The sequence below is a fragment of the Prinia subflava genome, chromosome 5 (genome assembly GCF_021018805.1).
Source record: "Prinia subflava isolate CZ2003 ecotype Zambia chromosome 5, Cam_Psub_1.2, whole genome shotgun sequence".
Taxonomy (NCBI): Eukaryota; Metazoa; Chordata; class Aves; order Passeriformes; family Cisticolidae; genus Prinia; species Prinia subflava.
Genome location: NC_086251.1, coordinates 53,294,762 through 53,311,848, shown reverse-complemented (window position 1 = coordinate 53,311,848; position 17,087 = coordinate 53,294,762). Strand labels below are relative to the sequence as shown.

The following is a 17,087-nucleotide window of genomic DNA, read 5'->3' as shown; positions in this document are numbered from 1 at the left end:
TACAAAATAATGAGCTCCATAACTTTTAGTGCTACTCTAATATAGATTGCACAACAGCCTTTCATGTATAGTAAGTATTAAGCACTAGTTAATTGATGAGAAGGAAAAGTGAATGTGAGATACAAGCACCAGTTTGGTCATTATCGTTACATTCAGTTGACTGGCTGAAATTAAAGGGATGAGTTACTGGGCATATTCTGTCACATTCTCACCTTAGCTGTGTTCCCACAGCAGGTATCAAAATGCTTCAGCACACAGAGCATGCACAGCACACACAAAGTTTGTAGACTTCCCTTTAAAGCCTCCCTATCTCATCTCTTTTTTCCAGAAAGAAATTTGGCAACCACTCACGTTCTCTTGCAGATCGATGGTGTCCAAAGCAAATGTGTCTTGGGGTGCTAGTCTTGTCAGTGATTTTCTCAATTCCTTTTGCTGTGTAATTTAGTTTGTAGCTATTTGAAAATTGGATTTTACTCATGCTAAAGCTTGCATTTCAATGTAAAATAAAGCAGTGAATACAGGTTTTTAAAGACTTACTTGACTTTCAAAATTAAATTATATCGGGGGTATGGTTTTGGGTCAAAAGAAAAATGTTACTGCTTCTTCTTGTTTAGAATAAGACATTGCCCAATTCCAGGAGAAACTGCTTTATACATGGAGACAGCAGATATTTGAAATTCTTTTTAGCAGTAATGAATGCCATTCCTTTGAGTAAACTTCCAGTGGTCACCATTCTTTAAGTAGTTAGATATAAACATAACTTGAGATGCAAATAATTCCAGGAATTCCAGTACAGCTTCTTGCATAAAAGAAAGTTGTAAATTTAATTTGAAAGGTCATTTCATAAAGGAACAGTTATCTGCATCACCATGTCGTATGTAAATGTGAAAATTAATTACCAATTTTGATTTTAAGTTAAGAGATGTTTAGCAGGAGTTTACTATGGCCAGTTCTGTATGCTAATTAGCATTTTTATAAATTATAATCTGTTTCTCATTTTATGGCAGTTGTAATTTTTAGTGTTAATTAACTGCCAGCTGTTTATAGCAAAGGTCTTTGGTTAGAATATTGCTTAATTCTTGACAAATAAGCTGGAGTTGGAGCTAAGAAGAAAACCATTTCTCCATGGCAAAGCCTGTTATTTCATAGAACATTTCTTCAGACATTTCATCTATTTATACAGATGAGGGTACACCACAACAGCACTTGGTGATTTAAACAGCTAAAGTGTTATTGCCAAGTTTAGAGAATTTGGTAACTTTGGCTACATTTCTCAGCTGTTACTGAAAAAACTCAAAGAATTTCCAATTAAGAATTCTCTCTTTTTTAAAACAACAATTCACAAATATTTTTAATGCATTCAGCTAAAAGAAAAATTAAAGTTACAATTTAATTTAATTGGTTTATGCTTATTAAGTTTCCTAGTTTAGAACTGCTCTTCCGTTTGCTCTTCCCGTGAAATACTCACTGCATTCTTGAAAGTTCTTGTATAGCCAAGATCCCCAAAGAACACACATTGTACCTAGCCCCCTTAGCTGCCTCTAACCCGGCTTTAAAAAAAATGCCTCAAACAGCAGAATTCCCCATGGGTAGCCTGACTAGTCCTTGCTTGAGAAGGGTTTTCCTGGTGCCTATCCTGAGCCTCTCTTCCTGCAGCCTAAGCCCATTCCTTCTTATCCTTTCCCCATCACACAGGAGTTTTTTGCCTTTCCATGTATGTGTTTTACACGCCCTTACTCTATTGCTTTTGTATCTGGTTGAGAGATCTGCCAACAGTACAGCATTTTGCCTCCTCACTTATCAGGATTCAAAACTTTCTGTTTCTTGTCTTTGTAATCTGCTAATTTGGTCTTCCTCCAAAATGCACTGAAGATGCTGATGTTTTCCTGGAGGTGGGACTCACTTCTGAAGATGCAGCATCTTGCACTGTACAGATGGTACAGATACAATTATATAAAAAATTTTCTCAGTTTATCCTACATGTTAAGCAGCATTTTCCCATAAAGTATTGTTGAGATTTTTTTATGAATAGAGAGGGTTACAGGAATGATTTGTTTCATTGTTTACTCTGAGAATTAACAGAGAATCCAACATGTGTAATAAGTGCACTTCCTCACCTGGTACGTCTGTGTTAAGATTAATTTTCAGGCATCACTATGTAGCACTGCAGTGTTTCTGGGCCTGGTGATTTTCCTGTTTAACTTATGGCAGCTCTTGCTTCCTTTGCAGTGATAGTCCGAGCTGCTGACTGCAAGAAGGTGTACCAGATAGAGCTTGCTCCCAAAGAAAAAATTATCATCCTCATCTGTGGTCGGAACCATCACGTCCACCTTTACCCCTGGGCCTCTCTGGATGGGTCAGAAGGGAACTTTGACATCAAGCTTGCAGAAACTAAAGGCTGCCAATTGATTACAACTGGAACACTAAAGAAGAGTTCTTCTACTTGTTTGTTTGTGGCTGTCAAACGACAGGTTTTTTGCTATGAAATTCACAGAACTAAACCTTTCCACAAAAAATTCAGTGAAATTCAGGCTCCAGGAATTGTACAGTGGATGACAATGTTCAAGGACAAGCTCTGTGTTGGCTACCAGTCTGGGTTCTCTCTGTTGACCATCCAGGGAGATGGACAGTCTATAAACCTGGTAAATCCTAATGACCCCTCGCTTATGTTCCTCTCACAGCAGTCTTTTGATGCCCTTTGTGCTGTGGAGCTCAGTAATGAGGAATACCTGCTTTGCTTCAGCCATATGGGAGTTTACGTCGATTCGCAAGGTCGAAGGTCACGCATGCAGGAACTAATGTGGCCTGCAACTCCTGTTGCCTGTAGTATGTATATGTTTTTCTGTTGCCATATCCCTGTTGCTGCTTTACTTGTCAAAAAATACTCAGCATTGTATTCAATTTTGCTTCGGTTTGTCTTTGAATACCGAGTTTATGTTTTGATGAGCTAACAGACACATCCTTCTTCCTGCTGGTAGTTTGGGACTTGGAGATCGTGGATGCTGCAAGAAATGCTCTGTCTTATTACAGGACACAGAAGAATAAATAGTGGAATGCAAAATAATTTCTACAGAGAGTAGTCCTGGATGCAGGACAGTGCAAGACTACCTGTCTGTGAAATTCTATAAAGATTTTTGGTCACCTAGAGAGTATAAATGTCCAGTTGCCTGTAGGGTGTCTTCTGTGTACTATACTCAAAGTACAGTAGAAAGCTGAAGAAGAAATGTAACTGCAAGTGTAAAGGTTCATAGAGATAAGAGATAAACATTTTCTCCTTTTGTTTTTAATTTTAGGGGGACAATATCCAAAAATAGTGTAGGTGGAGGGTAATATTTCAACCACTCTGCTTGTTTCAGGAGCATTAGTTATCAGCTTGGTAGAACAGAGGCACATACAGAGCATTTTTCAATATTCATTAGTCAAATGCAGTTGATGATAAATCTTATTTCTGTTTGAAGCTCAAATAGCAATTAACATTTTTTGAATGATTGAAGCCAAGAAATAGCTTTTTGTTTAAGTAGTACAGCAAGGAGGTAGGTGCATGTTGGTTTGATCAGGCCAGGCCCTAATAGGAATGTGTTTAATTTTGTTTGATTTGAACTGAAATTGTTTGCTTACTTTACTCTGACCTAGTTCTGTGCAGAAGTCTGAAACAAAGTCCCAAGGAAACAATGTCGTGGCAAATTTACTTTAAAACACTATTAGCTAAAACTAATGTTTCCTTTTCCTTAATCAGCTTTACAGTTTTTTGCATTTCAGCAAACTAGACTTGCTAGTTAATGGTTTTGTTGGTTATTATTAGAAGTAGTCTTACTGTAAACTATTTAATAACATTCTTGTATGTGCAGCCCTGAGTAGTGCTGGCCTAGGGGTGTTTTTGTAGAAGGAACAACATTTTCTGCTGCCAAAGGAAACTGAATTACTTCCCTTTTCATTAGAATTGTCCTCCCTCCTCAGTCCTAATGTCTCTTACTAGTGATGGTGGGTTTTTTAACTGTCCCATGAGGAGCCTGTAAAATTACAGAATGGTTTGGTTGGGAGGGATCTTAAAGATCACCTGCTTCCAGCTCCCCTGCCATGGGCAGGGACACTTTCTACTAAAAACCAATTTTCTCAAAGCTCCATCCAACCTGACCCTGAACACCAGCATGGATGGAGTGGAGCTTCCACAGCTTCTGTGAGCAACTTGTTCCAGTGCCCCACCACCCTCACAATAAAGAATTTCTTCTTAATATCTAGTCTAAACCCACTCTCAGTTTAGAGCCGTTTCTCCTTGTCCTATTACTCCACGCCCTTGTAAAAAGTCCCACTCCAGCTCCCCTGTAGCCTCTTTAGGTATTGGGAGGTGCTGTAAGGTCTCCCCAGAGTCTTCTCCAGCTGAGAACAGCCCCAGCTCCCTCAGCCAATCTTCGTAGGAGAGACCAACACAGTGGAAGTGATTCTGCTGTGGTAAAACACCACGTTGTAAAGAGGTTTTGGGCTAAAACAGAGAATTTGTGTCTGCAGCATTCAGTGCCCTTGCCCCTGGAGAGGGCAGGCTGAGCCCTAGCACAGCTCTGTTCCCTGGCTGCCCGTCGGGGTTCCAGCCTGGTGCTGGTGTGCTGTGCTGGGCCAGCGTGGGTGTCCTGGGGCTGCTTGGCTCCCGTGCAGCAAAGCCTTGCAGCAGCAAAGCCGTGCAGCCCCCTGCTCTGGAGTGTGGGCAAGCCCAGTGCAGGCACTGATGCAGCTCTCTGGGAGCCACTTGAGATCTGCTCAGGCTCATCAGCTCTGACTGGCAAGTGCCAGCCTTGGCTACAGATGGTGTTTCTGCCTGATGCTGGGCTCTCCCTCTTGATTTGAACATCCAAGCCAGCTAAGACCGCATGTAATAAATGCTTGACCATAAATCACTTTTGTGTTACATTTTTATGATAGCTGTCCAGGACATTCTTCTAATGAGTTTAAAAAATAGCACCACAACTGTACTTCAGTTCTTCTAAGAAGATTCTGTGATGTGTTTAGTGTCCTACTGGGTTATTTTCATTTTGTTTATTGAAGCATCTTCTCTCTATAAAATCCCTTAAGTTTCTAGTAACTGCTTTTTACATCAGGAGACAGTCTTTACATGAGCAGAAGCATGTTGATACAAAGCTCTAGAGATCTCTGCATTTCGTTTGACCTAAAATAAACTTGTCTGCTGATGCCTTTTATGCTTCGAAAAAAAAAAAGTTGAAAAGAGAATATGAATTATGGGCTTTAAGCATTGTGACATTTTTCTGTCAACTTGATGAAAGTAACCCATACATGAATATCTAAAGCTAGAAAATTGTAAGCAAAAGAGGAAGGAAATTGAGAGCAGAAATGCATCATGAGTTCATGACCCAGCTCACAGATGGTGGCTTTCTCATCTCCTCTGCACACAGCAGATGTATAGTTGGTTCACTGCTTCTGAAATGAAGTAATCCATAGCAAAGATAGCTGCTCATTTCCTACTACCTAGCAAATTTGTATGCATCTGAAAACTTTAAATGCCGTTTTGCAATTTTATGAAATGGCAATGTGAAGTTTTAAAAAATACCGAAAGGGTCAAATTTAAATATTTCCATGATGCTGGTAGTTGTCATTAGCAAATCTATTCTCACAAATCTGTTTGAAAATGGGACTTTGAAAATGTGTTTTAAAATGTATCTTGCACATAGTGGAAAACTTATAACTATTTAAGTCTACTCAAATATTTGTCAGTTCTGGACTACTGAAATGACATTAGGGTTTTCTGTTTGTTTTCAATCAATGCAGGTTGCAATTCTTCATATGTAACAGTGTATAGCGAGTATGGTGTTGATGTGTTTGATGTTAACACTATGGAATGGGTCCAGACTATTGGCCTGCGAAGGGTAAGTAGTTTTCTTTGAATATTAAACCTAATTGGTTTGCTTTGAAATGAGGTGTTTCTTTACAGTGTATGCTAGACTTGAGGTTAATTTTCTGTCTCTTGCCTCAAAACAGATCAGACCATTAAACATGGATGGCACACTGAACCTCCTTAACTGCGAGCCACCAAGGCTAATATATTTCAAGAACAAATTTGCAGGTGAGTCCTGAGCAAGGGGAGAAATGGGGAACTCATTCTAACTGGTTAATTTTCACCATGGTACCTTTGCACTAGATGGAATTTCTGTTGAATGTGTCTGGGTCAGCATGTACCTCTGTATGTAAAAGTGCTTTGTGCTGTTACAGCAGGAGCTGGCCTCAGTGTACCAGAAACGTCTGACAACAGCAAGAAGCAAATGCTTCGAACCAGGAGCAAAAGAAGATTTGTATTTAAGGTTCCCGAGGAAGAGCGGTTGCAACAAAGGCGGTGAGAAGTTATTTGTAAATTTGTAAAACATAACTGAATATACATGATGACATGCAGAGACTGGGAATGCTAATGGTAAAAATCACTCTTGTTTTTTAGGGAAATGCTTAGAGACCCTGAGCTAAGGTCAAAGATGATTTCTAACCCAACAAATTTCAACCACGTGGCTCACATGGGACCAGGAGATGGAATGCAGGTCCTCATGGACCTCCCACTGGTAAAATACATTTATAGGGGAGGGATATGTATGTGCATTTGTTCTTGCTCACAAAAGCTGTGAAGATGAGCTGGATGGGCTCAAATATTATCTCTGTACCAAATTCTTCTTTAAATCCTTTAGAGAGGTGAACCTTCCTGCTGTGCAATGCTTCTAAACCCTGTGCAAGGAAATAGTGTTAGCTGACTTATGAATGAGACACTGAAAGACAGCTATCACTGTCAGGAGCTTGTTAGAAGTTTTGTATATAATCAGTCTCTCCTCCTTCCTTTTTCTTGTTTGTCTTCTTAAAATAACAGAATGAATTTCCTTCCCCCTCATCCTCTCAACATTCTGCTCTTGGTATCACCTCCAACAGGCTTTGAGCACGTCTATCACATGAGCCCTATCTCTGCTGAAATCTCTCTCCAGAGTGACCATTCCTCACTGCAAGGCTCCCTTGTGCTTTCTTCCTCTTCCTGTCCCTCCTCTGCTTCCCTAGCAAGGGTAGGAGTAGCTACAAACTGTTAGGAACTGGAATATGGTATGCTTGTGGCACTTCACCAATTCTAGAGCAATAACAAGGGGAAAAAAAACTAATGCTGTGGAGGTAACTAAAATGCATGCAACTTGCAGTGCTTTATAGCCTTAATTTCATTTTGTATTTAACTAATACAGCTTTTAATGAGCTATTTTAGTGTTAAATCCACAGAAGGAAGATGTGAAGGTACACTTTTATGTTCTGTATGTACCTTCCCCTCTATCCTAGAGCTATTAGTCAGGTCTTGTCTTTCTCAGATAGCCCAGATGTGGGTCAGGCACTTGTCATTTCAGCAGGAGGAGGAAGGAAAGCAGAGCTGTTAGCACAGTCCCTGCCCCTTCATAGAGGGTTTGCTGGCTGACAGGTTCCAGTGGCTGCTATGGGGCTTAGTTCTTTCTCTGTCTTTCTCAGGGTTTGTGTCTGTTACTGAAAATATGTGGATGTGGTCAAGTAAGTTCAGTTTTTCTACCAACACCGGGTTGTAATAGCTTCAAAAGCACAGTAAAGTTTTCATGAGTAACAACTTCTCATTGGAAAGCTTTTGTTGCTGGCTAACAAGGTGTTTCATTTCAACTGTAGAGTGTCCTACCTCCTGCCCAGGATGAAAAAACCTGTCCATCTTCAGCTAACCTGTCACGACAGCAGCAGCAGCAGAGAAACAAAACCTACATCTCATGGCCCTCATCAAGTAAGGCTGGGAGCAAGCTGGTCACTTGTGAGCTGTAATGTGTGGTGTCAGCAGGAGCTTTAAAGTGTCCTTCACTCTGTGCAGGTGGCAGTGAGGTGGGAGCAGCCATGCCTTCCCGGAGCATGTCCGACCCTGACCAGGAGTTTGACAAAGAGGTAAAACAGAAACAGCTTCTGGAAACGGAGACCAGCGATATCCTGTTGACATAGATTGGGCTCTTTTTGCAATAAATTACATTCCCAAGGAAATACTTCATAGAATTGTTTATGGAGAGGTTTTCTTTCCACAAGTGTTTTTCCCAGCCTGTAATACGTGTTTGCAAGTTAGACACACCAGCACGAAAGCAAAGCTGTGAAAAGATCTTCTTCTGGTGATATTTTAAGAAGTATTATGTCTTCAATTAAGCTTTATAGGCAACAGAAATTTGACTAATTGATGAAATGTCCTCAAAGGTCCTAAAAATGTTCTCTGGGATATTAGCATAGAATAGCAAAGTAATATGACTAGTTAAGTAATTTTCTGTGCTGCCTTAAGGAAGACTTTTTGTCATGTAACTTGAGAAGGAATCAAATTTATAATACATAAAACTGCTTTTAGCAAAAATAAGAGTATGTCCCAGTAGTCACCAAACTTAAAGTGCCCTGGTTCTACAAAACCAGGTATTCTTGAATCTAAATAGAGAAGATAGATGATTTTTGTATCTGTTATTTATCATGTGTTTTCTTCCAAGCTTTACTAAAGCACTGTCTGTGCAGGAAAGGTGTTAGGAATTATTCCTGGCAAGCAAAGTCCCTGATTAGGATCTTTTTAGTGCTTTTTGGTACCCAACTGCTGGCCCATATAATGCTCTGAATTTTGAAGCACATTTTTGTGAAGCCAGGCTTTTGGTGGATGCCTTAGCTCACGCCAAGTCCAGAGTTCTGATAACATCTGTGGTCTGACTTCTTTGTCACCTTCAGTTAGCCATTAAAAGCACATGAAAGTGGGAATCTCTAAACACAGGTATTTTTGAAACAGTCTTGGTTTTCAAAGGTGGTTATGATGGATTATGTTACTCTGCTCACCCTTCCCAAACTCCATTATATTCCATGCTCTAGCGGTAATTGTTATTTGTAGGGATGAGTAATGATAGATTCCAAAGGGATTTTTTACAATCTTTTCTCTTTTTGCTAGCTCTTACAATTTCTTACGACTTCTTAGATTTAAAAAATAGTAGTTTGAAACTGGAAAGAGGCTCTTATAACACCTTTTGGCTTTATACTATTTCCCCCATGGCTTTTGGCTTTATGAACTGGATCATGTTAGGATAATCTTGTTATAGATTATCTTATTATTGTTTGAGCCATGCAAAATCTTCTGAACAGCATTCTTGAAGGATGTTACCTTTCAATCTATTTGCTAAGTATACAGTTTCCTTTCTTGAAAATAACTTGCTGCAGTGGTAACAGGGGTTTTTGTGCGGTATTTCATAAGCTGCAAATGTGTGCAGTGCTCAGAATTGTAACACACCAAAATAGTGGGAAGCTTGCCAGCCATCCTGTTGAAGTGAGACCAGCCTGTGAAGGCAAATATCCAACAACTGATCTAACACTGGGGAAATAACTGTGGATAGTCTTTATTAGATATTGACGTAGGACGTACCCACTAAGTATATTCTGGTTCCAGATCTCCAGCCAGATTCTTGGCAGCCTTCACTCGTTTGTCAGGTGCTTCACAGGCTTGTGGCTGTTTTGTAAACAGTGCATAATGCTTGTTTCCTTCCTCCTCACCAAACTGAAGATGATTTCACCGTAGTTTTTGTATGTTTACATGGGCAGATAAACCTACTCCTGGGCTATAAAAATTGCAGGCTGGTAAATTCTGAGCAACAGTGAACAGATAGATGCATTCCATCAGGAAAGCTTTGCAATGGCTAAAGGAGAGGAGCCAGAGATGTTGCAGTTTCCACATACTTTACTGTAATTCCTGTTGTGTCAGAAGGTCACCTTTGGGACTGCACTAGAGCCTGTTGATGGTAATGGAAGTACTTGCTGAATGTTTAACTGTGGAATTAATCTAATTTACACTGCTTCATAGGTGTTGCTCACCCTTATTTTTGAGTGCCTTTGAACAAGCTTTTGAGTATAAAGAATTCACTTCAAGTAAACATAATTTTTTTAATGTTTCTCATTAACAGCCTGATTCAGACTCCACCAAACACTCTACTCCATCTAACAGCTCAAATCCAAGTGGTCCCCCAAGTCCCAACTCTCCTCATAGGAATCAGCTTGTGCTAGATGGACTGGACCAGTCGACCTGTGACGCGTAACGCCGCCACTCTCGCCGCTCCGGCTCCTTCGCCCGCTGCTCCGTGGTGTCCAACTGCAGGGCAAAGCTGTCGCAGATGCTCGTGCCAAGACTGACACAGACTCTCTAGTGTTGTACAAGAGTAATTATATATCCAGACTGTAGATACAAACTATGGAAATGAAGAAAATTCTTTACTAATAGCGATTGAGCTTTTTATGCAGAATTGTTCACTGCTCAGTTACGGTTGGTTCCTTTCTGCACAGCTGTGACACAGTTTTATTGCATAGGAGCGTTTAAGGCCACCGGTAAATAGTCTTATTCTTATGGTGAAAGAGAAATAGAGAGAGTTACTGATAATGTTGCTACAATATCAGGAATATTATTTTTCTATAGAATGATGTAATGTCTGATTAGCAGGAAATCCTTTTAGACAGAATTTGGAGTTCTAAATAGGAAATGTGAGCAGGTCTAGTTACATCCTCAGATGAATACACTTTTCCCTTTTTCCTGTAACTGTTTTTTTCCTAAATCTTAAGGAGAATGGTAGGAAGCTGTAAGTTGTTTCCAACATCAATAGAATCACCAGGAAGTCAAAGAAAAGCTGGTTATAGTTTTGTGGCCTTTTAATTCATTTAGCCATTACATATACAGCTGCATAACTGTCTTTCTATCTTTCTACCAACTTTTTAGTCTTGTACATAGGACTACTGACAGTTATCTATTTACCCATTCCCTGCTTTTAGTCCTCATCAGTCATTAGTCAGGGCTTTTAAAATACTGCTGTGAAAAAGATGTTGCTCCTAGTTCCTGTCTTTCTCCTCCTGAGAAGCTGTTTCTCCTGGGTTTTTGGTGTAAGGACACACTACGCTGTTTAGCTAGCAAGCCTTCTTGTGGACACATTGCCCTCAGAGTCTGCTCGGCCCGAGGGACTGTATGACACTAAAACATCAGTCTGTTCATTGGTTACCAAAGTGCAACGTGAAGGATGTGTAACTGGGGGTGCTGCTCTTCTCATTAATTGTATCCTCACCTGCATGAAGACCCCATGATTATTAATCAAGTATTGATCATGTAGAAAAGATGCACAACACACTCCTGTATATTTTGCGATGGCCCACGTGCGGTGATGTTTTGCGTGTATATTTAATCTCATGCTTCCATGTATTATACATTTAGTACTCAAAGATTTGTGACCATGTTACATTAAAAGCTTGTAATTAATTCAGTGGCTGGCATATCCAGTTTGTCATTGTTACACTAGTGTGCCTTCTGTGCCAATTTTATGACAGTTGGATGTCACTTATTTAAAATTCAGTTGAAATGGGCTAAGGATATACCAACGCTAATGTTCTTTTTGAAACACTGTATAGGACGTGCACTTATCTTTAGTTTAAACTGAGTGTTCTAGTCAACATTTAATCCTGTTACGTTAAGTGTTCGACAGTACTTGCTCTTTTTCTCAGATTCTTGATAAAGGGGCTCAGTTAGAGCTGGACACTACTGCTTTGGGGGTTTTCTGGTTTTTACTTTTTTAATGTAAGTCTAAGTCTTTGTAATTATTGAATTGTGAGAACATTTTTGAACAATTTACATGTCAATAAAGCAGAAGAGGGAGGTTTTAAAGTTTATAGTCGTCTGTCTTGACATCTGAAAACAATCTACCACTGACACTTGCTTCAGTCTCATGGTGAATTCACTTTGTTCACACGGACATTTGACATAAACTGAAGATACTTTGGAGCTCCATACCCAAGCACTACAAGAAAGGTGCATATTGCTGAAGGGGAATGAGTGTTCAGGAAGTCCTTTTGGTGGAATACAACATGGAAATTTTGTGCCCGCGCTTTGTTTTAGAGTTGTCATGTCATTGACTTGCTGGCCCTATTAATTCCTTTTTAAATTATTTATATGACTTGTTACTTACAGCTGAAGCATAGTAAGGAGGCTGCAGGGTCTGTTCATGTAAGTATCATAAAACAATAAATATGTTTCACTTGTTGTCAAAGCAGTACTCCCAAAGAAAGGCTTAGGAACATTTCAAGGATTGGGGTGTGAATGGTGCAGCCACTCTTAATAGGTTTTTTTTTAAAAAAGCTCTCCTCATGCTCTGATATTTGAGCACCATAGAGGCCACTGTAGCTGCACAGTGCCAACATCCCTGGGGTGTCCTAGGTAAGCATCTCCCATCCCTTACAGAGTGCCACGTGTTTCTGAATTGCTCTCTGGTTTGTCCCACCCTTCACAGGAAAGGCCAAGGTGGTGTTTTGGACCCTGCTGTTCCTTGCCTGACCAAACCTACCTGGGCAGGCTGGGATGGGTTGGCTTGGGAAAGTGCATCCACACTGCCCTGGGGATGGGGTGACAGCTGGCAGGAGGTTTGAGGGCTGTGTGCTGGAAGCCATCACACAAGTATTCATGCTAATCAGCCTTTGACTTTTAAAAAACATTTCTCCTGCTCTTGAGCTGATTTTTCTCTGCACAGTGAGGACTTGGGATGACAACAAAGTCTTTAATTATGGGGGTATTAAATCATAGCACTCAGCAGTGCCAGGGCTTGGTTATAATTTAAGCAGGAGAACGTTTCTAGAAAAATTAATTAATTGCTCATATGAATACATTATTCTTTTTTTTTTTCCTGCTTAAGTCTGGCCAAGCAGAATTCTTTCCCAAGTCCTCCACCACAGCCCTTTGCAGATCATCATTTCCCTTATAGATTTTGATTTCTAGTTACCTAAAGGGTCCTCTTGAGCCCTCAGGAAAATTTTCATAAATGCAGAAAGTCAGGTGAAACAATTCTATTACAATGCACTTTGTTATCCCTGGATGCTACCAGTCTAGGGCTGGAAGTGAGGAATTGAGCTATGCAAGGAATGAGGGTAGTTTGGTGTCTGCCTGTTTCTCTGCTCATTCCATTTTCACAGAGATATGACATCCAGTCCTGAAGCTGGAGCGGTGGGTGCACCACTCACTGGAACAATTGGTCACTTCTAGCACAGATCCTTGCCCCCAAAAAGCTGAGTATTTTGGAATACATCATGGTATCACTTTCCACCCAAGAACTAAACTCATCTGCCACCATCTCTGTCTACAGAACAGGTGTGCTGAGAATAAACAGCTTCCTAAACTCGTGCAATCTGCTGGAGAGGGGGGTGCATAAAAGCTGCTTTGTCTTGGCAGGTTAAGTGCTAACACAGCTAAGTCACAGGGAGAGGGCTTCGGTGTGGAAATGCTGGAGGTGCAGGCACCCTTGTTCTGCACAGCACCAGATTGGCATCCCTGGGAGAAAGCAGATGTGTAAAAACCTTGAGAGCTGGCACTAGTAGCCTAAAGCACTGAGAAGCAGGAAAGTGTTTGTGGGAAGAGATGACTGTGGGAACTGAACTGCACCTTGAGGTGCAGTTAAGCAAAGTATTAGAGAAAGGAAGGTGATGTATCATGACCAAAAACCTTGTCTTGCTGAGTTTAGCTTATTTTGAAACAAAAGGGACACATGGCATTCTTGCATGCCAGGCTACTGGAGCATCTCATGTTCCAGTTTGTACCATCTGCTCTGGATGAAGCAGCTCGGGCAGGCAGAAGAGAGGAGGACCATCCAAAAATCAGTGTTCAGCTGCCCAATGCTTGCCCTCCACAGGTGTGGCAGCAGCTCTGGCCGACCTTTTGCCTGCTTGCACCCCTGTAAATGTGGCTCCCCTCTCAGTTTCCCACTATCATCCCTCCCTGGCAGCCCTGGGGCTCCTGGCAGCTCATGGGCTCAGGAGCTGCCCCCTCGCCCAGTGCAGCCCCTTCCCTCGGGCTGAGAGCTGCTCTGGTGTCCTGGGCTGGCAGGGCAGCAAAGGGGGCTGGAGGGGCTCTGCTTGAGGGGAGGGGGTTCCATGGACACGGGACCACATCAGGAGGACAGGGTGGAAGGCACAGTGCCAGCACCATCTCAGTGCCTGCAAAATGTCCTAGATGTGTTTTTGGGGACTGGGGGTGGTGATGACGAGAGCAAGCATCAACTGCACGCCTGGTGTGGGATGCCCAGGAAAGCCAAACTTTGGCCAGAGTGTGTCCCAGCGGTGCCCGGTGCTCAGGCCAGCGCTGCCGGCAGGGTTAGCTGAGGACAGGAGCAGAAGACAGCAGGACGTGCTCAGCCAGCGGGAGCTGCAGTGCTGTGCTCCAGCCAGAGGAGGAACATGGACTAAGGAATCAGCCCCTTCCCTGTCCTTGCAGCAAATATTTTCCCCGCTCCCCAATAAGCTGCAGCACTTGTCATCTGACTGCACAGGTTCATGCAGGCTTATTGATGCTTTCCCATAGATAAAACCCTCAGATTTTTTTCCAGCCTCGCCTCCTTTGCTGTTTCTTACGCAGTCCCTGCTCTGCGGTCCCGTGAGGACGAGCAGTGCAGAGCCCTGCATGCTGATGGGCAGAGCTGCCACCCGCAGTGCCTTGGCCAGCTCCTGCACTCCGGTGAGACCAGTCCCTGCCAAACGCCCTCCCGCCACTGCTGCCTCCTGCTAGAAGAGATATAAAAAATAAATTCATCCAGCCAAGTCCTTAGGCTCAGGGATATTTTGAGTACTCTGCTACAGTCTGGGTTTGCACAACTTCTGTGAGCAGCTGTATCGTGCAAAGGGGCGTCACTGTGCTATGTGTTGGTGTCCATTAATAGTGTGCAGTTTGCTTTTTCTTTTGAGACCCTGGGAAGCAATGACTCCTGAGATCTTGCCATTAACACTAATGCATTTTGAATTAGTCTGTCACAGTGGGGGACCTCTGACACTCAGGACCAGAAGCAAAACAAAGCCATCAGGTGCCCAGACGTGCCGTGCGCAGCACGTCATAAACCACCCGTCTAATGTGCTGCTTACCAAAGATGTCTGTGAATTAAATTCCTTGTTTAGGCAGGATCCCAGGAGACACTTGTGTACCAAACCCCTTTGCTCTGCCCTGCCTCACCATGGGCTATGTGTGTGCAGCAATCATGGATACAATCATGGATACAATCACGGATACAGCTGTTTTTCCAGCAGCTCTTGGTCCCTGGCATGGCAAACTGACTCCGCTGCTTCATTTTGTTTCTGCAGAGCTCCCCCCTCCCTGCGGCGCATTCTGTACGAGCAAGCGGACGTGGCTCCTGAAGGAAAAGTACAGACTGTGCTCTGCTCATGCACTGACAAAAATTGATCTCTGCTTTAATTAAAGCCTCTATTGTAAGTGACCTCGAGCTGCTAATGCATTTTAAAAATGAAGCTTCGCCAACAGCAAATCCATACACGCCAACACGTAGGGGTGACCAGGTAGAGATTCTAGGGTGGTCTACCTCCCTCTGTGCCAGTGACGTGTCCCAGGATGGTGTCTGACTCCACAAGCACATGCCTGCCTGTGGCTCACCCTCAAATCCCACAGGCAGGACACAGAGCTGATGCCCTCAGCCACTTGCAGGAGAAGGACACCATCCTGACACCATCTTTGCCAACGGGCTCTATCTTCTCTCCCTCAGTCTGTGCCCATGGGATGCTCTTGCCTTTCCCCTTCCGCACACGTTGCAGGGATGCAGCCATCGAGACGTCTCCCAATCCTCACATCACAACTGACACTCACAGAGTGAGGCCCAAAGACAGCCAGGGCAGAAAAGAATTCACTCTGAGGTGAGGGGCCAGGGGTCCCTGGGGATCAGCCCTGAGCCCCTCCTGGTGTGGGCAGTGCTGGTGTGATGGGCTGCCTGCTGCAGTGGCCTCCAGCCTGCAGCACTGCATCGGCCCCAGAAAGAAAATTCCTCTGTGTGTGTGTATTTGAAGGCTTGTGGGCTGGAGGAGATGCAGTCACCTGCAATGAACTGATGTGAAAGGGGAAAAGAACACAAAAAGGCCCTCAGAGGCAGAAAGGAGGGATGTAGCTGGTGGAGGATGTGGCTGCTCTCACAGGCGCCATGGTAACACCACGGCTGCTGAGCTGCACCGAGCCCTGGCCATGCGGTGCTCTCTGGCCCCGTGGGGTCAGAAGGAGGGTTTGGGGTGGGGATCTACCTTGGGCTCACATCACAAGAGTGACTGTGCATTGTGAGGTGAGTTTTTGGGTCCTGTCCCTGGGTCACTGCTCCCCCACAGTGATGCACTGGTTGTAGGACCATTGGATGGTGGGGATTGAATATTCCCAACATGCCCATGTCAGCTACTGCAGGCTGATGGCTTCCTCTGCTTTTTGACCTGGTCAGTGACTATTTCACCCAGCAACAAGTGCCTGACAGAGGCAGCACAAACTCCTGCCCAGCTAAGTTGCTTTTCATCCCAGTACTGGTGGAGGAGCCCCCTCAGGAGAGGTGTGCATGGTGAAATCCCAAGGGTGTGTGTGCCCTGAGCACAAGACTCCTCCTGGCTCTGCCAATTCACCTCAGCAAGCAGGAGCTCAGAGAGCCCTCATTCCCTGCCTGCCTCGAGCTTTTGTCCTGCCTCTTTCCAGAGGGCAGGACTGGTCCCACCACCACATGCTGCCTGTTACCCTTCCTCAGGGCTCTGATGCACCTCATGATGAATTCCTAGGCCTTTGAGGAGGGATTATGTCTTCCAGAGACTAGAACAAAACATTATAAACTTAAAATAGCTGCTTCCTTATGGAATATGCCAACAAGCCCTACTGAATACTCAGTAGAGTGTAAATTTGCATTCATCTGCATACATATCCATAATTTCTGCCTCACCCATCAGCCCTGCTCCATAAAGATGTGCTGCCTGCCACTGTGGGCAGAGGATGGGGTTTGACACAGGCCAGGCTAACGAGGCCCCTCAGTGCCACCGCCCCAGCCCTCACAAGAGAGGGTTGGTGTGGCTGTCCCCAGGCCTCAGTTCCTGCCTGCATCCCTCCCCAGCAACCCTGGCACCAACCTCCTTCCTCTTCTACCATGAGAAAACCTCCTCACCTCGAGGAGTAACAGAATAAATCCCCAAAGGTCCAAGAGGGTTTCTTACCTATCACTCCAGGCAGAAAGGGAAGAAGGAAGCTCCAGAAGCTTCCCAGGGGAGGGAATTGTTTAATCAGGAGTGCACCTCAC

At 43.4% G+C, this 17,087-nt stretch overlaps 1 protein-coding gene across 6 annotated transcripts in view; it reads left to right on the top strand.

The window, feature by feature from the left end:
- CDC42BPB (CDC42 binding protein kinase beta) overlaps positions 1-11,677 on the top strand; it is a 90,955-nt gene extending 79,278 nt beyond the window's left edge. For 3 of the 6 annotated variants that reach the window (XM_063399423.1, XM_063399421.1, XM_063399418.1), the window contains 8 exons: positions 2,230-2,826; positions 5,776-5,873; positions 5,986-6,070; positions 6,220-6,337; positions 6,437-6,554; positions 7,654-7,762; positions 7,847-7,917; positions 9,939-11,677. In XM_063399423.1, the coding sequence (XP_063255493.1) occupies positions 2,230-2,826; positions 5,776-5,873; positions 5,986-6,070; positions 6,220-6,337; positions 6,437-6,554; positions 7,654-7,762; positions 7,847-7,917; positions 9,939-10,070 (1,328 nt within the window). In that variant the 3' untranslated portion in view covers positions 10,071-11,677. Of the gene's footprint in view, positions 1-2,229; positions 2,827-5,775; positions 5,874-5,985; positions 6,071-6,216; positions 6,338-6,436; positions 6,555-7,653; positions 7,763-7,846; positions 7,918-9,938 lie in introns of all 6 variants that reach the window. The other 3 variants (XM_063399417.1, XM_063399422.1, XM_063399420.1) reach the window with 1 other exon arrangement.
- The last annotated feature ends 5,410 nt before the right edge of the window (positions 11,678-17,087 follow it).